This window comes from Pleuronectes platessa, chromosome 20 (assembly GCF_947347685.1).
Source record: "Pleuronectes platessa chromosome 20, fPlePla1.1, whole genome shotgun sequence".
Lineage (NCBI taxonomy): Eukaryota > Metazoa > Chordata > Actinopteri > Pleuronectiformes > Pleuronectidae > Pleuronectes > Pleuronectes platessa.
In genome coordinates, this window is record NC_070645.1 from 8,021,066 (window position 1) to 8,046,082 (window position 25,017).

Genomic DNA, 25,017 nt, shown 5'->3' on the forward strand with positions numbered 1-25,017 from the left:
CACGCTACCTCATTCTCCAGACTTCTTACCTGTCCCTTCAAAATAAAAGCCACAAGACGGGCACAAAGAAAGCGCTTTGTTGCAAGAGCAACATGAGAAGGCCCCTCGTACATCATCGCCCCCCCCCCCCCCCCCCCCCCCACACAACGAAAAGCCTTCCTCCTCCGAGCCTGTCTGTCTGATTCATTAGTTAGCTGGGTCCTGTGTTTGCTTAGCAGATACCCTTCCACAAGATGAACAGTTGGCCTAACATCCACGTCCAACTTTTTCCATCCATCCGTCCCAGAGAAGCTACAGGCAGAGAGAGAGAGAGAAAGAGAGAGAGGAGCCTCCTACGCATCAGCGAGACTGATAAAAACCAGAGCATAAACACAGACAGCTCCTCTAAATTAAGGACCGAGAAATCGTGAGTGTGTGTGCGTGTGTGAGAGAGAGAGAGAGAGACACCAATAATGAAAAGCGCAGCATGGCAAACACTGTGTGAGCAGCTTTGTGGTATTAAAACATACTTCAGTGACAGATCTTTGAGGAGAACTGTGTGAATTCTTCAAATCTGTCGGTTCCAGTGCAGAAGTATGATGAGTGTACATAAGAGCTAGTTCTGCAAAAATGTTGGAGACTCCCAAAAGGCCTTTTAGATTGACTTTGGTATCAACTTAAATGCGCCTGTTGCTTCTGAAAGTTGAGCGTCTGATCCAAATCATCGTCCATTTTCTGTTTGTGTTTGAAGATATGATATTTAGCAATATCATGTTTACTTGTACTTTTACTCGCTAAAACTCTCCAAGTAAACTGCTAATGCACAGAATGAGAAAAGGAAGACAACAGCTCCCATGATCCAACGCTTTTTCGCAACATCATTAATCTAGGTTTTTGTTATTATTTGGATTGGGAGACCACTAACGGAGTAAAGTTACATATCATCTTAAAGTATTTTAGCATCTCGATTTATGAAGTTTTCTGCAAAAACTTGAGCTTCAAAGTAGTACATGAGGTATAATCTTGGTATCAGTAAGAAAAAGGCAGGAATTCTGTAAACACTTCCGTGTCGATAAGCAGCTCTAGCAAACCTCACTTACCAAACTTCACTGAGCCACATTAAGTATAGTTTCTTTTATCGATTAGATAAGAAGAAGCAGCTGATTCTCATTTTGTTCTTTCCATCCAATCCTTGCAATCCGGGTATCTTAGCATACAAATTCTGGCAATAAAATCCCTGCACTAAAACATGATATGGGAAAAAGTTCACATACCACGACTTAAAGAGTCATTATTGTGAGACAAAGGGTTTGTACATGAATATCTCAACTATAAACACAAGAAAATGATCAAATGCTCATGTCAATGGTCACCACTGAGAGACCAGAGAGCATCCTGACTCGTATTCTGCTTGTGGAAACTCGTCCCTCCCCTTGAGGACTTAAGACTTGACTTTAACTTGTTTTGAATAACTTGAATCGGAGCCAAGTGAAAAACAGATCTGAGCACAGGTGTCTGTGGGTGAATTCGTGTGCAACATCTGCGGCTTACAGTAGATATTGTTGAGGGTACAAGGTTTTGTTTGGGATGTGGTGGTATGTGTGTGTGTGTGTGTGTAGAAATGCATCGTGAGTGTAGGTATCCGAGTGCCTAATATGTCTCTGTGGTGGAGAGTCACTTGACAGAAGTTCATTGTGAGCGTGCTAAGTAAAGACACCGGGGCCCCTGTTCTCCCGGGCCACTGCCGGTCCCATTGTCCTGCTGCCTCCGTGGATAAATTCATTTTGACAACCCTGCTAATTGGATAAAACCAGACTGGAGCCTCCTCCCTGAGCTCTCACATTCCATCTGCTTTCTGGCATGGAGAGGACACACGGGAGGGGAGGAGGTGGTGGAGGGCCTGTAGGATAGTAACTCCTTCTGAGGAGCTGAGCTGTTGAATATTTATCACCTCCCGAACCCCCCCACCCCCCACCCCTCTTCCCCAGTTTTACGTCTTTTTACACCCCGTGTCCTCCCCCCACCCCTCTTCCATCGAGGTTCTCCAAACACCACAAAGCCCCCCTTTAGATAAACACATGCGGTGTCAAGTGTGAGGAGTGCCGGGGGTTCAACTGCCCCGCTCGAGCCCGCGGCCCACAATGCCACGCTGCATAGCTGCCATGCGGGAGGCCAGTTGCCCCTGGCGACGCTAACAGGCAGAACGCACCTTAATAGAGTGGAGAGTCATTGTAAAGCAGTGAGCCGGCGCACGGACAAAGACCCCGCGGACCCCGGGAGAAAGGGGAGACGCTACTCTGAAGGGCCCGGGGAAGAGCTGATGGGCCCTGCTCAATGACCGAAGAGGAGGAGGAGGGGGCTCAATGACCAAGAGGTTTGAGAGTAGTATGTGGAGAGTTCTGGAGGGAGGCGGGGATTGATGTGAGATGGCCGAAGGGGGTTAATGGTCGGAGTCGGGGGTGTGGGTGGAGAGGTTGGCTGAGAAAGCAGCGCGGGGACTCAAATTAATAGAGAGGATGTCAACTGGCAGGTGAGCAGGAGGAGAGAGCAGGGCCTCGTCAATGAGAGGGTGTGTTTGAGAGAGCGTGTGTGTGAGAGCGTCACTGAATGTCCCAACATATTTTCCCCTCACTCTGTCAATCTGTTTGCTGGCCTCTCGCTCCGGCCCGGGGCCTGTGCCGAGCGCTGGAGGAGGATGAGGAGGGTCCCGGAGATTGCTTAACAAAACAGGAACACACCCGCTTTACCAGTGGACCATCAAGCAGGGAAAGAGTAACAAGTCGGCAACGAGATATTCAAGGGCAGCAAATTATGACTGTTTTCCTTATTGATTAACCTGTCAATCAATGGTTGGTCCATAACTCTTTTTTTTTATAAATAGCAAAACTTTGTTTTTCTCAAATCTCAAATTCAAATGCTTCATTGTTCGATCCACATCATTTCAATCTAGATCTCTTAATTATATTTTTTAAAGATTTTTGTTGATCAACAAGACGATTATTCAATTCACTGTATCAGACCTTAATTGCACACATGTCAAGTTAGTTATTTATCAGTTATGTCACTTAAGAGTCAAACTCCAATAATACATAGAGGACCTGGCCCAATATAATTAACAGGCAATCACTTGTTATTCACTTTTTAAAATATAGAGGGTAAGAAGTTGAATAAAGGGCCTTAAATGGCCTGTTGGTAAGTTTAAAGTATGATTCTGTCATATCTGATTTGTTCCCCTGCTTCAAAACTTAGAAATATAGAGATAATATTTTTGCAGCACGTAAACGCTGCTTGAAGCGGCTTCTCCTCTTCAAAGTGCGAGAGGGAGCTCAACCTGACGTGCAGAACATCCACTCTCCTTTGTTGTATAAAAACTTGGCGAAGAAGAAACTCCTAATCTATTCCCATCCATCTCCCCGCGGACGAGCTCTCTCCGGCGAGATGGGAACCTTCTGGAGTCTTATCTTGGCATGAGGGCTCTGGCCAACAGGTGGAGAGAGAACCGGTCCAAATCCTCCACTCGAGACGTCGCTCGTTCTCATGCCATCGAATTACACATCAAAAGCATCTCGGCATCCCTAACGAGGCTGAGAATTCTCCCCCCCCCCCCCTTCATAACACACACATACACACGCTTCACAAAGTATTAACGAGCTATATGCTCGTCCAACCCCTCCTCTGCCCCCCCCATACCGACACTAACGAGCTACAGAGCGTCGAGGATTAACGAGAGGGATCTGGAAAGACCCTGCGATGGAAAGAAGGGGGGCGTTCTAATCAATTAGGCACCGCAGCATTTGCATAATTTAGATAACGAAGCTGAATTAACCACGGAGAGCTAATTATGGTGCCACGGTGAACACACACACACACACAAGCACACACACGCATTCCGCTGCCTGGTGTGGGATGCCAGTGTGCCCACCGGGGCCATGGGAACAGGATCACATCATCGCAGCTTCAGGGGAGGTTTAAGCCAAAGAGATGGACCACAGAATGATGTAGGTACCAGACAATTACATCAGAGGGAGGGAGGGAGGGAAGGAAGGGAAGAAGGACAGGGAGGAAGGAAGGAAGGGAGGAAGAGGGGCAGTGACCAGGATTGAAATAACTGATATAAGAACTGATGGATAGAGAATGAAATTAGGATGAAAGAATGAATACAACTAGAAGCAAGAATAACAGGAAAGAAAGAAAGAAAGAAAGAAAGACATGAGTTAATAGGAGGACAGCTGGATGGATGATCGAAAGAAGATGGGAAAGGAGGGTAATAGAAGGAAAGAAAGAAGGTAGGAAAGGTGAATGACAGAAGATGGATAGATGAATAGAAGGAAAGTCAGTTGGATAATAGAAGAAGGGAAATTGACATAAGGAAAGGTGGACATGGAAGGAAATAAGGAACAGGGGAGGTTACCAATGGAAAAAGGGATCACAGATTTTGACCCCCACCATATGTGGAAGCAGAGAAGGGACAACAGATAAACTGATGAGTGGGAAAGAAGAAGAAAAGCTGGGTAGAAAAAGGAAATGATGAAGAGGGTAGCCGGACAGATACAAGAAAAGATGGATGGGGTAGCTAACTAGCTGCAGGCTAGCTACTTGGCTACAAAGATAAACAATAACAAGAATAAAAATCCAATATAAAAAGGGCTGATCGGACAACTAACTTTACTGATGCATTAAAAAACGTATACATGATCCTCATGTACTCAAAAGTTTTGATAATAGATTGTTTGAATCTTTTAAATCAGGTAAACATGAACTCAGTAGCTCCACATTTCTGTTTGGGGTTCCAGTGGGTTGTCCTCTAACCAGAGGGTCGGCGGTTCGATCCCAGGTCTCATAGAAAAAAGTGATGCCCATAGATGCACTGTATGAATGTGTGTGTGTGAGAATGGCAAAAAACTGTACCCATATATTCAAACTGTACAACATCCTATGGAGTATAAGTGTAACTTTCGTTTGTAGAAGTTGGACAATTTGTGGGAAGCTTTAAGTGACACACACTCACACACAAACACACTCACTTATAACACACACACATATAATCAGTCCCATATTCTACTGGCAAAACTAATACCCTGGATTTCACAGTACTCATCACACAAACACACGCATGCAAACACACACACAGTTACATATTTCACTTACCCACAACCATTCTTTCCCTGCTTGTGTTCTCTCTCTCTCTCTCCATGCACACACACACTTTATGACACATAAGCAAGCAATCACACAAACTCCTATTACATGGTAAAAGTATACTCACAGAGGCACATAAATATGCAGACCTCAGGAAGTTTTTCCAACACCAAACGTCAACATGCGAGAAGAAGAAGAAGAGGAAAAAAAAACAGGCTACCACTTATCCGCGACCCAAAAAGACAAACTACACACACGCATGCACGAGTCACATACATGGAGTTTCATGGCTGTACGTGCATGTGCAGCCCCCCGCTCCCTGTGTGTTCCTGCGTCGTTTTGGGGGAGGCGGGTGGGGAGGGTTTAAGGGGGTGGGCGGAGGGGGGGGGGGGGGTGAAAGGGGCCCCCGAACTCCTTTGGCAGCTCATGCATCAGAGTGAATGGAACCAATTATAAATCAAGAGCAATTTCTTCCCATTATTCAGCAGGAGGGGGGGGGGGGAATGAGGGAGGGAGGGAAGGAGAGAGAGAGAGAGAGAGAGAGAGAGAGAGAGAGAGAGAGAGAGAGAGAGAGAGAGCTAGGGAGAGAGGGGAGAGAGGAGAACCGTCTGGCCCCACAATTCTCAGTGGGAGATGGAGGACAGAAGAGAAAAGCAGAGCGAGTGAAATATTATATGAAAAACAGATACGAGGAGGCATTTGGAAATCGAGATAAGGAAGAGAGGAGGAGGAGGAGGAGGTGGAATTGAGAAAAAATGACCGGAGGGGGAAAGTTATAGGAAAAACAGATATGAGCGTTATTAGAAAACAGAGCGGGGCAGGAAATTGAACAGCAACGCGAGGGTGTGGGCCGTCAAGATGGCGCGGCCCGACTTTTGACTCCTGACTGCTCCACGGCTATAAGGTCAAAATCCGCTGCGTACGAGAGGAGTTTCTTAAAGAGGACAAACAGCTGGAGGAGGCCAGTTCAAAGAGAGCTCTCGGTTTCAGAGGATTGATTTGTGTGTGTGAGAAAGAGAGCGAGAGAGATGTGGTCAAACACAGCTACCATTTGTCCCGTCACTCAGAGCCTCGGATGTGCATTATCCTACTGTAGAGCCCCCGAAATATCATTAAATAAAAACTCCACCACCACACGATTTGGACGGAGCACAGAGACGAGCGCTGTCAAATGGAAAATTCCAGCTGCGATAACCTCGGGGGCCCAATAACTAACCTAATCTGGTGCCCGGTGATTTATTCTGTCGAATCATGTCTTCTCCTGCCAGTTTGACATTCTTCGATGATGAGTTTCTTCTCTCTGGGGCAACACTTTAAAACTGATTATTGGATCAAGCGCTGGAACACGAGCCAGGTTCTTTTCTTTTTTATGTCTCCCTGATGCTTTTATTGTTTCGTTCACACATGCTCGGGACAGGAGCACCGCACGCAGTGGTGCATCTTTTTGAATTTGCGTTACGGCATGTGAGAGGATGGAAATGCGAGCAGGCTTCAGGTCTAACACCTGAACTGTAGACTCCTAAAACACCAAATTAAGCAGAGTGCGAGTGTGAGTCTGAGTGTGTGTGTGTGTGTGTGTTAGAAGCAAATAAAGGGGATAAAGTGTGTGATGGGGGCCTAAATGCAGCAGTCAGGGTGCGACCTCGTGCCTGTGTGTGAATGATCTACTGGAGTGTCTGGGTTGCTTTTGGCTCGTAATAACAGCCCTCTAATCTTTGTCCAAATATCTGCTTTGCACACACAGAGGGCTATTTGTCTACACACACACTTCACAGAGTCTGGAGTTGATCAATGATCTAACAGCACTCGCGCCACACTCACAGTGTGTGTGTGTGTGTGTGTGTGTGTGTGTGTGTGTTTGTGTTTGCACGTGTGTGTCAAAGAGAGAGAGTGCGAGAGCGTGGTTTGGGATACTCCATTATCAATTCAAGAGCTTCTTCACTTTTACTCTGAGTGGTGGAACTAATTGACTCAACTGGTTTGAAAGACCTTGGACGATCAATAATCAGCCGTCAAGTGGATTCCTGATCGTATTTATGACACACACCCAGACACAAACTAAGCCCTGTTATTGGAAGGGTACTAAACAATCACCCTATCCAACTCCCCGTCAGAACTTTCTCCTTCACTATTCCCCCCTTTTTTTTCAAACCTTACATTCCTCCCTCTCTCTCTGTGGTCCTGGCTGACAAGGAAGATCAGGAGCAGAGAGGTATGCAGCCCCAGGGGAGGGGTTTGGACCCCGGCCACCTGCCGGTCCAGGTGTCCCTCTCTGGTTATCCAATGTCTAACTGGACACAGGAACCCTCCCGGGGGCGCACAGGCCCGTACCCGAGCCTCCAATCTGTCAGCACCGGACGACTAATGCACCGTACACTCACAGAAATGAATCATGGTAGAGTTTATATTTATGCATATACATCTATTAGATTTTATTTAAATTAAATATTTTTTAAATGTATGTATTGAAATTAATTATAATCTGTGTAATTCTGTCAATTCTAAAATATATTAAATGTAATTACTTAATACATAATAAAATGGTTTAAATAATCAAAGCTGTGAAACAAACACGATTCTTTTACTTAAAATGTATGGTATTGGTGCGCATACAATTAAGGCTACCGGTAAGTGAAGCGGAACAGGAAATGACACCCTCGTTTTCCACTGGACGCCATCTTCCCAGCTCAGGTGTAATGGTGAGTAATCCGAGTCATCCTTTGTATTCTTACATCAATCTGTGTATTATTCGTGCAGTTTTACATTAATATCAATTCACTAATGATCAAATCTGCGGAATTCGTGATGACTGTAAGCAGTTTTATCTTGAGGCCTACTAATTTACCTCATGTGCTGGCACTCGCTAGCTAACGTAGCTAGCAATTCACTAAACTTCGTGCTGTATGCGGAGCATGGATGTATTATTCATCCACGATGTGGAGTAGGAAAAATGATCAATGATTGGCGAATTGAAATATATTTCATTCAAAACTTTTCGGGTATCTGAATGGAAGGGACACACCGGACGTGGAAGCGAATAGCCGCGAAGCGCCGCCATTTTCCTTTCGGGGCACATATTAACCGATTATGTCGTTCACACCAGAAGCAATCCGGTCTGGTCTAGAACCCTCTAAACCAGGGGTCACTAACTGGCGGACCGCGGTCCGGGTCCGGACCCAGAAGCCGTCCCATACGGACCCGGACCTACAGCCAGCTTTTGTAGTCATTACGGTAGTGGTTTAGCGGAGCTTCCGTTTTTTCTAACAGGCGCAGCTTTTGTAGTTATTACGGTAGTGGTTTAGCGGATGAGGAAGCGCATTGACCAATTGCATGCGAGTAAAGCCATCCCATGTGATACTACTCAGCCAATCAAGTCTGTGCATTCACGGCGGTAAACATTGCGACGCTGCCGACAGATGACAGAGTTAGAGGCAAGTAAGACACGAAAATACGGTAGAAAGAAAAGGAAAGATAGCGGTACAGGTAGAGAGAAACAAAGGAGTGAGTCGGAGAGAAGGAAAGAAGCAGGAGTGAGACGGAGAAAAGTAAAGAAGCAGGAGTGAGACGGAGAGAAGGAGAGACACAGGAGTGAGACGGAGAGAAGGAGAGAAGCAGGAGTGAGACGGAGAAAAGTAAAGAAGCAGGAGTGAGACGGAGAAAAGTGAAGAAGCAGGAGTGAGACGGAGAAAAGTAAAGAAGCAGGAGTGAGACGGAGAAAAGAAAAAAAAACAGGAGTGAGCCGGAAAGAAGGAGAGAAGCAGGAGTGAGAGGGAGAAAAGGAAAGAAGCAGGAGTGAGACGGAGAGAAGGAGAGAAGCAGGAGTGAGAGGGAGAAAAGGAAAGAAGCAGGAGTGAGACGGAGAGAAGGAGAGAAGCAGGAGTGAGAGGGAGAAAAGGAAATAAGCAGGAGTGAGACGGAGAAAAGAAAAAAAAACAGGAGTGAGCCGGAAAGAAGGAGAGAAACAGGAGTGAGCCGGAGAAAACATAAGATACACATGTCGCTCTCCAAAAAAAGAAAAGTGGACAGCGAAAATAGAGCATTCAATCCGGAATGGACAGACTCATTTCTGTTCATTCTTCCCACTGGGAGCACTAAACCAGTGTGTCTCATATGTTCAGAGACTGTGGCACTTATTAAAAGTGCCAATGTGAAACGCCATTATGAGACAAAACATAAAGGTTTTGAACAAACATACCCACCTAAATCTGAAGTGAGATCACAGAAAATAAGTGGTCTCAGAGCCCAATATGTCCAGTCCACCAGGATCCTGAGCCACTCATTCACTGCCCAACAACGTGCTCATGAGTGTTCCCTCAGAGTTGCTTGGATTTTGGGTCAACACAAAAAGCCATTTACTGATGGAGGGGTTATCAAAGAATGCATGAGTGCAGTTGCCGAAACACTTTTGACGGAAAACAACAACAACAGGTTTGTGATAAAATAAAGCAAATACCCATGTCAGCCTCATCTGCCACAAAGAGAAGTGAACTATTAACTGAGGATGTTCTAACCAAGCTAGATGAAGCCATGAAGAAGGCACCGTGTGTAGGCTTAGCCGTGGATGAGTCCATTGACGTGTGTGACAGTGCTCAGCTGTTGGTATGTCAGGTTTTTCAGCACCGACCAGAAAGCGTTCTGTGAAGACCTGTTAGGTTTCACTCCCCTTCAGACCAGTACAAGAGGTGAAGACATCTACCTGGCTGTTAAGGAAATGTTAAAAAAGAGAGGGATACATCCACAACAAGTGGTTTCAATTACCACAGATGGAGCCCCTGCAATGATAGGGAGAGAGAAAGGAGCTGTAGCAAGACTGAAAGAGGACAATCCTGAGCTCATAGGTTACCATTGTATTATTCACCAATCTGTCCTCTGCGCCTCCCTGTCAGATGAACATGCTGAGGTGATGAACACAATGATGAAAATGATCAATTTTCTCAGGGCATCCTCTTCCTACCAGCATCGCATGCTAAGGGAATTCCTTAGAGAAGTTGATGCCGATGCTGATGACCTTTTGCTGCACAATAATGTGAGATGGCTCAGTAAAGGCAGGGTGTTAGAGCGCAGAAGAAGAAGGCAACACAGTTTTCTCTCTTTTTAGAAAATGAGAAACAGATGGATAATGTGGCATTTTTGGTTGATATCACTTCGCATCTGAAGGAACTGAATTTGAGGCTACAGGGCAAGGACAATTCAATTTGTGAACTGATGACAGCTGTCCGCTCCTTTCAGAGGAAACTTGAGGTGTTCAAGGAAGACCTGCAGGGAGACTGTGCACACTTCCCAGCAGTTCAGGAACAGGTTCAGGGACAGAGAGATGTGTCTGCGTTTGTTGGCTTTATTGATAAGCTGATTGTTAACTTTAGCAACCGTTTTGACAGCTTCAGCTTTGGACAGCCGCTCACCATGTTCATTCAGAACCCATTTCTCATCACAGATGTCAGGGGGTTCTCAAAGGAAGTCACACAGCACTTTAAATGGGTGAACGCTGGGCTTCTCCAGATGCAATTGGTTGATCTCCAAGCAGATGTGGCCCTGCAAGAGCAGTTTGCAAGAACTGACCCTTCCACTTTCTGGCTCCAAATGGTCTCAGAGACAGCTTTCTCAGCTCTGAGGAAAGTAGCCCTATTAAAAGCGGAAGTCAGTCATTCTAAAACTGTTCAATTGTTATCATCTGTGAAATTGGTTGAGACTGTTAAGTCAATTTGTGAAACAGAAAAAGGGAATTTCAAGCTTTTGCTTCATTTATTTTATTTTTCTGAAGTTAAGCACTTTATTTGCACATTTTTATTTATTATTTATTTATTATTTATTTCGAAATGCAGTCCTACTTTTATTTAGTTAATGATATACTCCTGCAATACATATATGTTCAGTTCTATGTTACATGATAATAAATATTGTCAAAAAGTTTTTGAATCGTACTGAATTCATTTGATTTGAAAGTCAGGTATTGAGTACATGCAGTTGCTGATACAACTACTAGGCTACTTAAATATATATCACACTAAATAGTTAGAAATTATGATCTTCCGGACCTTTGCTTCAAGAAATTTTCTCAAACTGGACCTCTTTAAATTTTAGTTGAATACCCCTGCTCTAAACCATATACATCGTATACGATAGACGGAGCATCGAATGCTACCGCCTACTGGCGCTGACGAGACGCGGGGCCGCCATTTTGGAGTGGTCATCCGCTCCACTCAGTGTAATCCGTTTGGCTGGAGCAATGAACTGTCAGCGCATTTAATTAATCATACCTCACTGAATACCACTGATTTTCATGTGTTTTTTTGTCATACGTGTAGCTATGATAAAGGCCACATGGTTTGGCGTGTTTTATTATTCAATACTAATTATACCAATTGTACGGTAATGTTAAATCATTACCACTCCAAGATGGCGGCCGTATTTCTCGCGTCCCAGGAGCCAATGCTCCGTCTATCTATAAGATGTCTATGCTCTAAACCCCCGCCGCTGCCGCCTCCCTCGCTCCCCCCCTTCACACAAAATTGTTTAAGATATCAAAGCTAAAATTGAGTCAAAAGGATAAATTCATTGATAACAGAAAATACAAATGGCCTAAAATTTCTGATCTTGTAGAAGGTTGGGTGTGTGGGTTTTTCAGTAGTGCTGTAGATTATACATGCACTTTGAAAACGGATGTTTTTGTAGCCATGTGGAACTTGTTTTTTGGTTGTTAATAACATGCTGTAACTGACTTATTGTTCTTTGTATTCATTCACAGGTGCTGTGTTATGTGGCCATGCAGATTGTGTGACACTATATTATCCTCAAGGTATGAGTTAATAAAACACTTCAGACTAAGACATTTCCACCATGCCCGCACATGCAAATATCCCTGTATTTATGTAGAGTGTCCTTGCACATTCACAACCTGGAAGAAACTTTTGACTCACATATATCGAGAACACAGAAAGCTAGAAACAGCAGTTGCTCAGTCAACTACATTCAAATGTCAGACGTGTGGTTGTGAAGAACTTTCAACTGAGAAAGATTACTTTAGTCATACTTATCAACATCTTAGACAGTATGAAAATGTAACTTGTATGTTTGAGGGATGTGCATTTCAGACACATGTATATGGTACTTTTAAGTCACATAAAAATCGTAAACATAATCCCCACAGTCTATCAGATTTTAAGGCAGGTGTAGTTAAGGTCACTGTTCAGTCTGCTAGTCCTGATGATAGGCCCACATCTTCTGCAAACATAGATGATAGTCAGTCCGATGCAGATACTGATATTGATTATTCAGAGGACCTTCCTGAAGTAGTAGAAAAAAAACTTGCCTCTGTTCTATTGAAATTAGAGAACATTTTTCATGTTCCATCTATAGCAGTAGATGACTTGGTTGAAGAGCTACACTACCTGCTGAGTACAGTGTCTGTGCCGATAACTAGGAGCAGGCTCTCAGATTTTTTCAAAAACAAAGACATTGAGGTTGATGGTGTTGTTGTTAATGAATTAGCTGATTTACTATGTAAATCGAATCCTTTGGTTAATGCACTGGGGAAAGGTGGTGCACTTTCTACAGCTTATAAGAGAAAAGAATACTTAAAAAAAGTGTTTAATGTTGTGGAGCCTGTAGAGTTTGTTCTAGATCAAAAAAATTGCAGGTCCTTTCAATATATCCCATTACTGCGATCGTTGCAGCAGATACTTGATTCTACTGAAGTGTTGAATAGAGTTATTGATACCCACAGAACACAGAGCAGTAACACTGACCAGCCTGAAAACCAGCAGTATCGCTCCATAAGAGATGGTGTGTACTTCAAGGAAAACCTGTTCCTCTCAAGTGATGATTTAAAACTTTGTTTAACCTTATACATTGATGACTTTGAATTGTGTAATCCTTTGGGCACGTCACGAAAGAAGCACAAGTTGTGTAGTGTATATTGGATTCTGAATAACTTGGCACCAGGCTCTCACTCAGCACTCACCTCAATTTATTTGGCAGTTTTGTGTAAGAGTGACGATGTAAAGGCATATGGATATGAAAAAATTTTGGAGCCACTTTTACATGATCTTGTTACACTAGAAGAGCATGGTGTGTTCATTCCAAAGCTTGGATCTTTTGTCAAAGGAACAGTGCATAGTGTAATTGCTGATAATTTGGGCGCCCACGGTTTGGCTGGTTTCATAGAGAGCTTTTCTGGGCAATATATTTGCCGATTTTGTACTGCTCAGAAAGTAGAAATACAGTCAAAGGATGTTCATTCAGGTGCTTTTTGTCTACGAACCAAAGAAATACATGAAGCACATCTGAAGATTGCACAGGATACTCAAAAGAATTGCTTTGGAGTGAAGAGAGCTTGCCCTTTAACTAAACATCTTCAACATTTTCACGTCGGCACAGGCTACCCCCCAGATATAGTACACGATTTGTTTGAGGGCATTGTCCCATTTGAACTAGCACTGTGTTTGAGCATTCTGATCTCGAAGAAGTTCTTCAGTTTGGATTCTCTTAACACGCGTATACTCAAATTTCCTTATAAGTGGAGTGACAAAAAAAATCGGCCTCACATCATACCACTTGCCTATTCCAGTAGGAAAACGATAGGTGGCAACTCCCATGAAAATTGGTGCCTCATACGTTTCCTTCCATTTCTCATAGGGGACCTTATACCAGAGGGTGAGCTGGCTTGGCAAGTGATACTAGACCTGAAGGAAATCGTAGAGTTGGTTGTGGCACCTGTTCACACGCACGAGACCATTGCGTACCTTGATGTCAAAGTGTCTGAGCACAGACACAGGTTGCTTGAGCTTATCCCAGGTGTGACGCTGAAACCTAAACACCATTATATCGAGCATTACCCACACTTGATCAGGTGCTTTGGGCCTCTTGTGGGTGTATGGACTATAAGGTTTGAGGCCAAACACAGTTTTTTTAAACAAGTAGCTCGACACACAAATAATTTCAGGAATATTGCACTTACTCTGGCAAGCAAACACCAGCAATTGATCAGTTATCACTTGCATTCATCCAGTCTCAGTGCATCAAATGTGGAAGTTACAAATGTCTCCATAGTCCCAGTTGATGTTTTGAATGAGGAGGTTGTATTGGCTCTCAGACTGAAGTATCCAGACATCAGTCAAGTGAATCTCACAAAGAATGTCACCACTAAAGGGATCAATTACAGAAATGGGATGTTTTTGGCATGTGGGTCAACGGCTGGAATGCCTGAATTTGCAGAGATCATACAAATATGTATAGTGAGAGATGAGTTGAGCTTCATAGTTCGTTTATACTTTGCTTGGTATCAGCACCATTTTGGGGCGTTCCAGTTGACATTGTCACCAGGAAGAGAGGTTGCCCTTGTTCAGCTTGAGGAGCTTACGGATTACTGTCCACTTGTGGCCTACACAGTCGGATCCAGACGTATGGTGACCCTGAAGAGACACATCGTCATTACAGGTTTGATTTAGTTAATTTACAGTGCCGTGTAAAAATCTTCAGTAACAAATTTGGTTTTAGTCCACCACATAAACTTTGTGGGTACTTCTCTGTACTCATGTCTGCTCTCTACTGACCTTCTCACTCTCCTAGTCTCCACTCTCTACTGACCTTCTCACTCTCCTAGTCTCCACTCTACTGACCTTCTCACTCTCCTAGTCTCCACTCTCTACTGACCTTCTCACTCTCCTATTCTCTCCTAGTCTCCTCTTTACTAACTTCCTTTGTTACCCTCCTCGCTGTCCTAGCCTCATCACATCTAGGCAATGACTGTGTCCTGACCATGTATTCTGCCTGAGTGATTGAATATTTGAATAACAAGACTAATACCTGTCTACTCTGTATTTCTGTATCCACCTTAGATTAGCAAAGCAGGATGGCAGCACGAGTAACCTTCAGAGTCCTCTTTGGAGGTGAAGAGGATGCAAGAAAACTCTCCATTGAATCCGGAATACCAAGAACTGTGGAGGACTTGGCTCTTAAAATCAAGACTTTCTTTGAAGTGACTGAGAAGTTCAGACTTCAGTACAAAGACAAAGACATGGATAATCAGTTCATGAATCTCTTGTCAACATCAGAACTTGAAGATAAAGGGACTTTGAAAGTGGTGTACATGCTTTGTGAGACAACCAGGTCCGCTCCACTCACGGAAGATGCCTGCTGCACAATCCCAGGTACTCCTTCCAAAGCCAGCTCTTCATCATTAGAACCAAATGATTCAGACTCCCACTCCAGCAATGATACCATCGTCTTGTCATCGCCTGAGACCCGGTCCTGCCCCTGGCCTAGACCCTTTGTCGTGCCCCGCTTCTCATCCTGTGCTGAGATTATGCTCCAGAAAGGAAATGATGAGTTCAAGGCACAGGGAACTGTTCTGTGTCCTACGCCGAAAGTACGCTCAGATATCCTTGAAGGCCTAGCTGAGGAAATAATAAAGCACACAGCTTACCCAAGGGATGAGCAATTAGAGGAAGTGGCAAAGGCTCTGATACAGTCACATCCATGTTTACTGGAAAAAGCAACACGAACTGGATACTGTGGCTGGAAGCATTACCTGAAGATAAAAATGATGAACTTCCGCACCAAGCTGAGGTTTGTGTTTTATTTAATGGGTTCTTTTTTTGTTGCTGTCCTAAGTACCAAGGCTTATGCTTTATATTTGTGCCAGCAGAGGGTGGAGCAAGATAGTAAATGCCAGTCCGACAGATTAGAAGTCTTGCATTTAAGGTCTTGTGCCACTTTGCACCAGCATAAATGTATGAAAGACATGGCGCTAAGGACAAAACTAAAATAGAGCCCATTGTGTTTAAATTGTGAAGCAATTTTTGATCGTCAGTGAAAGGTGCTGAAAAAATATCATTGTTCTTCTCCTCAGCCGAGCTGGACACCCCGAGGTTGCCATCAACTCTCTGAAAAACAAGCGAAGTGGCCAGCAGTCTCCAGCAGCCAACATCAAGAAGCCCAGGAAGGGAGATGTAAATTTCTGTCCGAACATCCCTAGTGGTGAAACAATACACAGTTTGGAGATGGAAAGGGTGGCTCTACTGATGGAGGTATAATGTGCAATACATATCTTACCTATCCATGATTACACCATGTTCACGGCATGGCCAGTATAAGAGCTTTTAACCCGTCATGTTTTTTGCACTATACTTCCTGTCCAGCTCAGCTCAAGCAGCCCAACAGTTCATTTTGCACAGCACTGGACACTTAAGCTGTTTTGTGGTTACTTTGCACAGTTCATTTTTCTTTATCTATTACGCTCAGTTTGGAAAATATTCTTACTCCCTATTCATATTGTTAATACTTCTGTTTCCAATTGTATTGTGTACCATTGCCGAGAGTTTCTCATCATATCTCGTTATACAAGTATCTTTACTGTATAATGACAATGACGTTTCATTCCATTTCAGGTAAAAAAGAAGAAAAGGGATGAGGCCCTCATCAAGGAAAAGATGCAGCGTACATTCTCCCTCAGGAGACAGGAGGTTCTCCAGGAGCCAAAGATTCCAGAGTTTTTCAATAAATGGCCAGCACTCTTTGACGTCATTGAGGCAAGTGTGAATCTGAAGTTTAGTAACTTGTGTATTCAATGTCACACATTGTCACACATGTGGTAATTGGTAATTGGAAAAAAGCTTAGCGTCGAGCCCAACCCAAACCTAAGTGCTTTACAATGGCTTTCTCTCATTCACCCAGTTAACAATTCAATGGCGGCAGCCAGCTGCTGTGCAGTGCTCTAGCTTTGCTCCAGGACCCTTTGACATGTGGACAGTCAGAGCCGGGATTTGAACCTCTGACCTTCGGTCTATGATTGACCCCTTTACCAACTGAGCAACAGCTGCCCCTGTTTAAGTCTGTGTCCTGTCTCTGTTGTCTTTTACAGATCAACTTGGAGTTTATGCGGCTGACAACTGTACCACTGACCTTAACATTTTTGAGGGAACTGGACCGCCTGACCGGCGACCTGATCAGGGTTTTCAACACTAAAGGGGGAGCTGCAGGGGAAAAAATCGGAGCCATGATGGCAAAGATGGAGAATGTAAGTATTTTTTTGGTCTAACCCAGGGGTGTCAACCTCATACGCCATGGGCCAAAATTAAAAAATGTGTACAAGTCAAGGGCCGGACTGGTTGTTTATTGAGAACTTATTGAAATTACATTTTGCTTTAATGGAGTGTAGTGAAACCAGTTGAGTTCAGGATGGTCAAGGAGGGAAATGTTAGTGGCTTGACATGCGTGTTAGTGTGTATCTGACACTGACCAGCATGGAATCATGCAATGTTTGTTTCAGAATCAAGACATCAACGTGAGGCGTGATTGCGTTTTGAGATGTCTCAGCATCTACCTCTGTGAAGACCTGGACACATTGGTCAAAGAATACGTGGTAAGTATGTCATCTTTCTGTCCTTTGTGCCAGATGTAATTAATTTCCCTCTAGGTGCGCCTGATAACATGTGGTGTTCATGAGAATGGGATGGGCATTAGGTCACATTGACCTTGACCACCAGTAGTTCGTCATTGGGTCCAATGGGTTGTTTGTTTTGAGTAAGAAATTCCCTCAAGGCAATGGTGGTAGTGCTGTCACTTGTAGGAAGTAAATCCAAATGGTCCGGAGGGGCCTGAGGTGAAGAGACGGGTCCTGGCACCTAAGCGTCTCCCATCTGCCAGCAACAATTCTGCCCCAAACACGAAGGTGAGTACACAGAAACTTGATAGTTCTCATAAAGCAGCAGTTATGTAATTGACACCCGTTTTGGAAATGTTATTTAGTAAGAAATGCCTTTCAGATTATGTTAGTTCGGTTTTAATTCTTGATTCTGATCATCTTAACTCTCATGTGTGTGTGTGAGTGTGTGTGTGTGTGTGGGGTCAACAGGATGCATGTTGTGGACTCTCAGCTTATGAGCTCCAACGCCTGAAGAACATCGGGGAGAGGGAAGCCTTCTTTTCGTCCTTGATGTTATTGCAAGTAAGTGGACATGTTGACTGGAACTCTAACCAACACAAGATTGATCGACTTGTCTCTCTCCCCCCCCCCCCCCCCCCCCCCCCTCTCTTTATCCTACCACACTTTGTCTGTCTCCCCCTACTCTCTCTTTTCTGTCTCCCTCCCCCTTTCTGTGTCTGACTATCTCCCTATGTCTCCTTCTTCTCTCTGTCTCTCCGTCCTTCCTTTTCTCTCTTCCCCTAGGTCTTCTCCCTCTCGGTCTGTCTCTCTCTCTCTCTGTCTCCCACACACTTCACACATATAGCTTTATTGTGTGTTACCTCCTATCACAGTGTAACTTCACACATACATAAAGCATGGGATTTTAAAAAGGTGTAAAAGTATGGCGAAATTGTTACTTCTCAATTTTTTCAACAATGAGGTTTACAAAGATAATGCAATTCCTGTCTTCATCCTTTACCATACCTTGTATTGTATTTAGGGCTGATATCTGTGGAGAGAAATAATGGGATAATTATTGTTTTTTCTGTCAAAAGGCAGCTGAGGATCTGAGGCAGACTATAAAGCCAAAGCCGGATGTGAAGAGGTAAGTCATAAAACAGTGTAGTAGTAAGGATACTTTGTTTTGTTTTGGCTGTTGGGGCTGATTCTATTTAGTAGAATGGGGCATTTGCAAGGGTTGATGGGTTAGGGAAGAGAAGGTCAGGATAGGAAGAGATTAGTTCCTTCTATTTGCTAACAGGAAACAGAAGGAGGTTAGGAGAGAGGGAGGACGGCATGAGAGAGGGTTGGATAGGAGGGAGGAGTAAACCTTACCCTATGAGAGGAGATTAGGAGAGATGGTGGAGGGTAGGAGTGAGGGAGCAGTAGGTTTGCCTCTTTCCTACTGTCCTTTCACCCTACTTTGGCTCTTTTGGGTATTGTTACTTTGAATATTTTCATAAACCTCACAGATTTTTTATATTTTTAAGGGATGTTTTGTTGACTCCATTTTTATTGTGGCAGGTCAAATGCTTCGTTGGATAAAGTGCAGTCTCTTCTGTCTTCCCGGAAATCCTTGCGTCTTAAGGAAGCACAAAACCTTAGCCTCAGAGTAGGACGAACCTATGAACATGTAAGTTGGTCTCTTATGTTTCATGTGCACCATTAAATATTCACTAAATTAAAGGATTACCGTAAGAGTATTAATTTTAAGCAATGAGACACGACATGCCATTCTTTACGGCACAGTTACCACAAACACGGTAAGGAATGGCATCTAGATTCTTTGACACAACCCTCATTGTGATCAACAATGCTCAAACACCACTTTTTTTTTAATCATATTTAAATAGTTTAAGATCATTGAATGTACAACTCCATTTATACATAACTTGACTTTTTGTTTTGTTTTCCAGGCTTTTAGGGAGTCAAAGATCTTGAGGTCATTGTAACCTTGAACTCCATCGCATTCTCATGAACGCTATATCTACAGTGCCTTCAGAGAATTTTTTCAAATTAACACGCACTTGGCCTCAATGATGAGCTGCTTAGAATTTGGTGGTCAAAGGTGAGGGTGACACAGCTCATTGTTCTCTGTTCTCTCCATCTTTCAGGACATCGAATGCAGTGAGGCCGAGGCAGATGTCGCAGGGACAACCATGGCAATCTACACCGTTCAAGCTGAGGGTGATGATCATGATGGTCCTGGTGGACTCTTTGCAGATGTCGGTATGGTCCTGGAAGGGGTCCAAGTTCTCAACAACCTCCAAAGTATCAACCATGCATGCATAATGCTTTATGGGTTGGTCTATGCTCTTAATTTGAGCTATCCAAAAAACTTGAAGTATACATTCGAAGCTTACCAGAAGATCCTGATGGACCTGGAATCGTCCAAGCCTTCAGCCAAAGTACGAGCACTGAAACTCAAATTGCTCAGGTGACTCTTTTTTTGGGGTGGGGTGGTGATGGGAGGAGGAAGTACAGGAAGAGACCTATGTTCTACTACTATATGTTTAATGTTGTTGAGCCTGAAGAGTTTGTTCTGTCCTTTCATATCCCATTACTGCGATCGTTCCAGCAGATACAGATGTAAGGAATGTTGTTGAGCCTGTAGTTTGTTTGTTTGTTCTAGATCTAGAAAAAAGAGCAGGTCCTTTACTGCCATTGTTGGAGCAGATACTAACTTGCCTCTGTTCTATTGCAATTACAAAACATGTTTCATGTTCCATCTATAGCAGTAGATTACTTGGTTGAAGAGCTACACTACCTGCTGAGTACAGTGTCTGTGTGAAGAGAAGCGTTAATAAATTAGTTGAATCAACAAGGTGGTCTGATTGTATGCATCATTGAGATATTGTTGAATTTCAAACAAATACACAATCATCTTGAATAGGTAACCTAATAGAAAAAATCCATTGAATATGAATCATAAAAATAATGCATTATGATTAAATTTAAGCTTAATTGTTATGTATTTCAAAAACATACACAATAATCATCTTGAATAGGTAACCTAATAGAAAAATATTAATGGATATTAATCATAAAAATACATAAATCTAATGCATTTTGATTGAATTTAAGCTTAATTGTTATGTATCTTAAACACATACACTTTATTCATCTTGAATAGGTAACCTAATTACTATGTAATTCAAACAAATATACTTAATGTATTCTAAATGTATAACCTGAATAATATGCATTTAAATTCAATAAATTATATTAATACTGAATACATAAACCTGAGGAATATGCATTTCAAATGAATAGGCTTTATTACACTGATGCATATGGATCATGTAAAGTTTATGTGGTAGGTTTATGTTCAAAATATAAAAAATAATCAAATGGAACTTTGTTATTAATTAAATTACATAAATCTTAAAAGTTAGGGTTAAATATTTCTGTGAGTGTATGTCAACAGCCCAATAATGTCCAGCTCCGGGAAATGAGGCAGCCTTATTTGGCTGGGAGTGTGTTTCCCCTGCTAGTATATGAGAAGTAGAATGATCCAGAATAACTCCTGCTGATATTTTAAAAGGTGTAAACTCCCTCATGCAAATGCTCTTTTCCTCTTTTTCCTCTGTGTAATCCTAAAACGACAATGCAGGTGAGCCTTTAAGGGCCGAAATGACAAGCAATACATTCCTGTGCAAAGATAATCCTGATGGGACAGGAACTGTCACTCACATGCACACAATCCTACACACACACACTTGGAGTAAAGGCCCACATATTCTGCCTGAGAGCCGTTATGGCTGCAGGAGTGTACCCGCTGTCACGGAGATGAAAGCATGCCCTCGGGGAGGATTTTTTTCCCTCCATTGTGAATTTACACCGACGCTACACCCTTTACAACAACACGCTGCAACTTTCCAACACCGCAGTCAAAACTCTCTGATCACAAACAGGAGATGGGAGCAGTAGCAGCAGTCCCAGTAAAACCACCGGCTGTTTATACTCTGAAAAATGCCTCTGGAAATCCATCTCCACCTTGAGACTCGGATTTACCTCCTGGTGAGAAAAGTCAAATCCTACCCTTCCACTCATATCTGACATCATACTTCAACATGGCAGAGGCGACGTTATATACGAGCAGGCAACTATTGCTATTGGCTGCAAACCTAAATCCACACAGTAACTTCTCTCTACAAGGAGACACACACGCATACGAAAACTCAGCTCCAATAGACTGGATGAAAATCTATCCGGCAGATTTTGGCCAAATACGCGGAAAACTAGTCTCCACTACACGTCTGTTTGACAGGAAACCAATAGTCAATCAAATTAAGTTTCAAGATCAGGCTTCACTGTAAAGTTCTACCTGGTAACAAACTCGTCAGACTGCACCTAGAAGAAAAGGAAGTTAGTTTAGAATCCTGAACCTGCGGATGTGCACATTTTCAAGACTTTTATACACCTTCGAAAGTGTTTTTCTCCACTGTTAGTTTATAGTAGTTGTGGCCTGTGACATTATTGTTAAAGGGTCTATACGATATAGCAAAGCTATAGGGGTTTCACCTGTAATATTCAGTAATGGAGCCAAATATGTTTAGTTTGTTATCATCCATGTATATATTCAGTTTTCTATCATATATGACGAAAAAAAACTGTCAGTTGTCAGTTTTCCATAACATTTAACCAAAACAACAGCAAACTCTTGCATGTGTGAGGCTGGAATTATGGGATGTTTGCCTGAAAGCGACTTGCGTGACTGAGAGAAAGTTGCAGATTAATAGTTTTTGGCTCAGGCTTTGGGTTGAAGGAGTATCAACAGTACCACTTCCGTGCTTCCCAGCAGTAACTCATATTTTGGCAGTGGACTGCCGCCTGAGAGCTTTTCATTCAGTTGCACAAGCTGAATTAATAAAAGCATGGTGTTATACTTGAAGGGTATGTATGATGTGCAGCGATGGGTTCAATATGCTTTCTTGTATTTTAACCCCTACGTTATGACACTAATGATATGAAAGTGAAAATACTGCGATGGGTACACGGCTGCTGTACAAGTGATCGTGAACTCCTCTAATTATGTTTTTCCATCCAGCACATAATCGATCAAAGGGGCCGTGGCAGTGTGAGAAACAGGCAGATAATCAGACTGAAATCAATTAGTTCAACTTTCATCCTCCCGACTGCCAGAGATGATCAACAACAACAACCTAACCAACAAGGGGCTGCTTCTTCGTTTTTTTTTTTTACTGAGACCAATTAATTCCCTCATAAGCTGTGCACCTAATTGGAGGAGGCCAGGGCCATTCGTTTCGACTTTTTAATCCAAGTGACATTGATTCAGTGGGAACAATCGGCCGCTCTTGTCTGATGCCATGTCTGTCACTGGATCGCCCGAGGTTCCTCCAAGCGAGGCGCAGGAGGCTTCGTGTAATCCAAATAACAAAACGACACCTGGGGTTGGAAACTTGAGCCCCTGCGGCTGTTCCTTCAGACCTCCACCACCACCTCCTCCTCCCGCGTGTCCTCTGTGTCTCCACCGGGCCCCCACGGTGAGTGACACCCCGGCCAACACTCATTAGCAGGGCCGATGGAGGAATAAGACAAACATTTTCTCATTAAAGCAGAGCCTGAATGAGGGGCTGACATGAGGAGGACCCTTCCTGGGATGCTGTCACTGTAATGGAGGCTTTGTTTATTCCGAGGACAGGAGTTGGGGTGTGAGAGTGAAGGAGACAGAGTGCGCACAGGTAGAGTTGTTGTTCCGTGACAACAGGATGGTGAGGATGGAGGAAACAGGATGGGGTGTGGAGCCGTTTCAATCTTCATTCGCTGACGCCTCTTTCGGAAACTGATGCCTCAAATGAAAACAACTCTTTCCTTAACATAATGGACATTGTTGCCCCTTTTTGCCGCACAGCTGACATAACCCGAGGACACTGTTCGGAAGCACCCCCTCGTTCACAGATCCACTCCTGCACTCTCATTTGATAACATGGGGGTAAATCTGGCAGAACTTCCCAATGTCCGTTTTCTGTTACCCTATGGGAAGCGACTATAGGCTGCGGCCTGCAACGCGCAGACACACTTTCACCCCGAAAATACGCACAAACGTCCCAAAACACAACCGCGAATCTCTGCAACGTGTCACAACAGACTGATCATCACCCTCGCGCGTGTATCGTGTTGTTAGTATGAACAAATACCAGCGGAACATTGAGTTAAGTGTTCGGGAGACTACGGGACGCGGAGCTCGAGCCATCAACAACAGGCTAAGTCCGTGCGTAAAGTTCACTTTTCCTACTTTAAAACCTACTCCACGGCCCGATCAGGCCAACACGCGCACATCCATTCAAGGGACGATGATCCGTGGCGCGGAGAGTTTGTAGTAAAGTTTGCGTGAATGGATACGCGAAGGAAAAACAAACCACAACTGTAGCTATCACCAGCGCGAAGTAGTCGTTTAACAGCAAAATCGCAACTTTTTACGCAAACTAAGGATCGTAAAAGTTGGCGGGGGCTCCCGTGAGACTGCGCACACAAGTTGGTATAAGTTTATAACACAGGCTGATAGCGAGGGGGAACAGCAGCAAAACCACGGAGCGCATGAAGGGATCAAACTCACCAAAAGGCTGCTCGCACCTCGCAGTAGCCTCCCGATCGCCTCCCGGCCTCCTTCCTCTCCTCTGCGCCGAGATTTAGTCCCAAAGAAGAAAAGCAGCAACAGTTTTTAACTTCTCGTTTCCCTCTCAAAAAAAAAGAGCCTCGCTGCTTCTCTTGGTAATTTACTGCGATGCCACCGACATTTTCTCCTCGGCTCCCCCAAGCTCTCACATTGAAAGGCCGTTTTTGGATGACTGAGCTCTCAAACAATTCTCCCTTTTGCGACGCCTTTTCGGGTCCTCCCACTTCCCAAGCAGGAGGAGGGATCTGAACAATGGGGACTGACTGGCTCCCAAAATCCCCGGAGCTGGGTCCTGCGCGTTTCTTCCACGCAGCAGATCCGTGCACACACGCAGCCGCGGAGGACTTTAAGCTCGTGGAGAGGTGGTTACGCACACATAACGCACAGGAAGGTGTGTACATGTGAAGGAACAACTCCTAAACAAACTTCATGTGCTCAAAACTACGGTGTCCTGTTGGGGGAAAGCGCGCCCCCTCCCCCTCCTCCTGCTCTGTTCCCCCTGATTTGGTATGCGTTGGTCCCCACAGAGTTTGTATTGACCCCCATCCATTGAGGTCTGCAGGCCCTCTAGTGCAGCTGTGCAGTTCTGTGCTTGGTTGTGTTGTTGTGGACGGGCTCAGTCAAGACAGAGCAGCACACACACACACACACACTCACACACACTCAGACTCAGACTGACACACTTCCATACCAGAGTGATCACAGCTCCAACACCCCCGTCCCCGGCTGAGGAATTCTTCTTCACCACTTCAATCAGCACACTTTGAATCGGGGGGGAGCCGCTCCAGTCCACTTCATTAATAGCTGACTATTCCCAGATCACAGGCTCTGATAGTGAGGGGGGGGGGGGGTT

The 25,017-nt window shown here is 44.0% G+C and overlaps 2 protein-coding genes across 6 annotated transcripts in view; one reads left to right on the forward strand and one right to left on the reverse strand.

The window, feature by feature from the left end:
* boc (BOC cell adhesion associated, oncogene regulated) overlaps positions 1–24,472 on the reverse strand; it is a 40,271-nt gene extending 15,799 nt beyond the window's left edge. Inside the window, exon 1 of the mRNA XM_053412245.1 lies at positions 24,105–24,472. The gene's annotated coding sequence lies outside the window, so the exon portion shown is untranslated. The remainder of the gene's footprint in view (positions 1–24,104) is intronic.
* On the forward strand, positions 11,864–20,348 carry LOC128425577 (uncharacterized). 5 transcript variants are annotated; one of them, XM_053412249.1, is made up of 13 exons: positions 11,897–11,914; positions 13,753–13,911; positions 14,403–14,553; positions 14,955–15,684; positions 15,968–16,145; positions 16,506–16,646; positions 16,979–17,134; positions 17,387–17,479; positions 17,687–17,788; positions 17,972–18,064; positions 18,580–18,629; positions 19,049–19,157; positions 19,639–20,348. In XM_053412249.1, exons 4-13 carry the CDS (start codon positions 14,969–14,971, stop codon positions 19,963–19,965), a joined length of 1,965 nt encoding a protein of 654 aa, XP_053268224.1. In that variant the 5' UTR covers positions 11,897–11,914; positions 13,753–13,911; positions 14,403–14,553; positions 14,955–14,968; the 3' UTR covers positions 19,966–20,348. The 5 variants fall into 5 exon arrangements, with proteins under 5 accessions (XP_053268222.1, XP_053268224.1, XP_053268225.1 ...); XM_053412247.1 differs by lacking the exon at positions 13,753–13,911 and having other exon boundaries at positions 11,864–11,914; XM_053412248.1 differs by lacking the exon at positions 11,897–11,914 and having other exon boundaries at positions 12,693–13,911.
* Positions 24,473–25,017: the final 545 nt, after the last annotated feature.